Source organism: Lentinus tigrinus (assembly GCF_003813185.1).
Source record: "Lentinus tigrinus ALCF2SS1-7 unplaced genomic scaffold L226scaffold_197, whole genome shotgun sequence".
Lineage (NCBI taxonomy): Eukaryota > Fungi > Basidiomycota > Agaricomycetes > Polyporales > Polyporaceae > Lentinus > Lentinus tigrinus.
In genome coordinates, this window is record NW_027138106.1 from 1 (window position 1) to 1,232 (window position 1,232).

Below are 1,232 nucleotides of genomic sequence, written 5' to 3' on the forward strand. Positions count from 1 at the left end.
GGTCGCTGCCCAGCAGGTCGCTCAACCTGTGGGCCCAGACAATCCTCCAGGCGGGGCCACTCGGGGTCTGCGACGGGGTACTCGGCGTAGTACCAGTGATCATATTTTGTCTTGTGCACCCACGAGGGCCGCCTGACGCGGAAACGCTTGCTGCAGCCGTGACACGTCACTGTGGCGATGTCACTCTTGCGAGATCGCATAGTGGAGCTCACGTTGAATTGTTGGTCACAGCGTGAGGGGCAACGGATGGTCAGGCCGAACGTGCGGCTGCTGAGGTGGTTGTACATGACCATCCGGCTGGTCACGTTGTCGCCCTCGATGAAAGTGAAGATGGAGGCCGTGGACGACTGCACACTGACCGGAGTGTACGCCTTGAGAAATACATCCCAGAGAGTGGGCTGATCCGCCTGACGGATAATCAGCTCACGGTAGACGGCGAGGACGGAGGTGTGGACGTCCTCCGGAATGATGCCGGCGGCCGAGAACCCCATGACGAAGTCGAATTTGCGCCTAATAAACACGGTCAGCAGGTGGAACGGAGGCCAAAGGCAACGACGTACTGGGTGACGAGAGCCTGCACGTGAGCCAGAGCACCTGGCGCAGTCAAGACCGGCCCGCAGGCGAGCAGAAAGAGCCCCTTGACAGCGGTCAAGTGGTTCAGCCCACTGCGGTAGAAGTTTCCCAGGTACATGTCGAGAAACTGTTGAGACGGTGCAGCGTGAGAGCGAGGCAAATCCAACAGATGGAAATCTCATACCTCAGGGAGCGGGATTGCCGCAGCGTCCACACCGTTCACGGAGCTGATCTGCAGCCTCTTGAACACAGCCTTGGACACGTGGAAGGTCACGAGGCCCTCCGGGGTCGCATGGGTGTCGACCATGACAGCGACAGGCACGTTGCGGCCATGGGTCTGCATAGCCGTCTGGAACGGTTTCATCCGCTCCGAGGTCACGACATCAGTGCCGTGGGAAATGGTGGCATAGCAGTCGACCGCGAGGAGCTAGAGCAAATAGTAAGCCAGCGTGTACGCAGGTCGGTGGAGGAAACATACGTTCGTGCGGTCCTGCCCGAGGTTGACGCGTGCAGTGGTGACAAATGCGTCGCGAAGTGTGTGCCCCTCAGACCACATGGTGATGAGAACGGTGGCGTCGTTGGGGGGCAGCACCTGCCAGTGATGGTTGCCGTTTGCCGAAAGCTTATAATAACATTTGTAATGGAGGCATCGCGGGCAG

The 1,232-nt window shown here is 59.4% G+C and overlaps 1 protein-coding gene across 1 annotated transcript; it reads right to left on the reverse strand.

Annotated features, from left to right (window-relative positions):
• Positions 1 to 99: 99 nt before the first annotated feature.
• Positions 100 to 1,129, reverse strand: L226DRAFT_577136 (uncharacterized protein; the record flags this gene model as incomplete). The annotated part of the gene is made up of 5 exons (XM_067685522.1): positions 100 to 150; positions 213 to 510; positions 561 to 700; positions 758 to 1,000; positions 1,052 to 1,129. The coding sequence occupies 5 exons, from the start codon at positions 1,127 to 1,129 to the stop codon at positions 100 to 102; spliced, it is 810 nt and encodes a 269-aa protein (XP_067528163.1).
• Between the last annotated feature and the right edge of the window lie 103 nt (positions 1,130 to 1,232).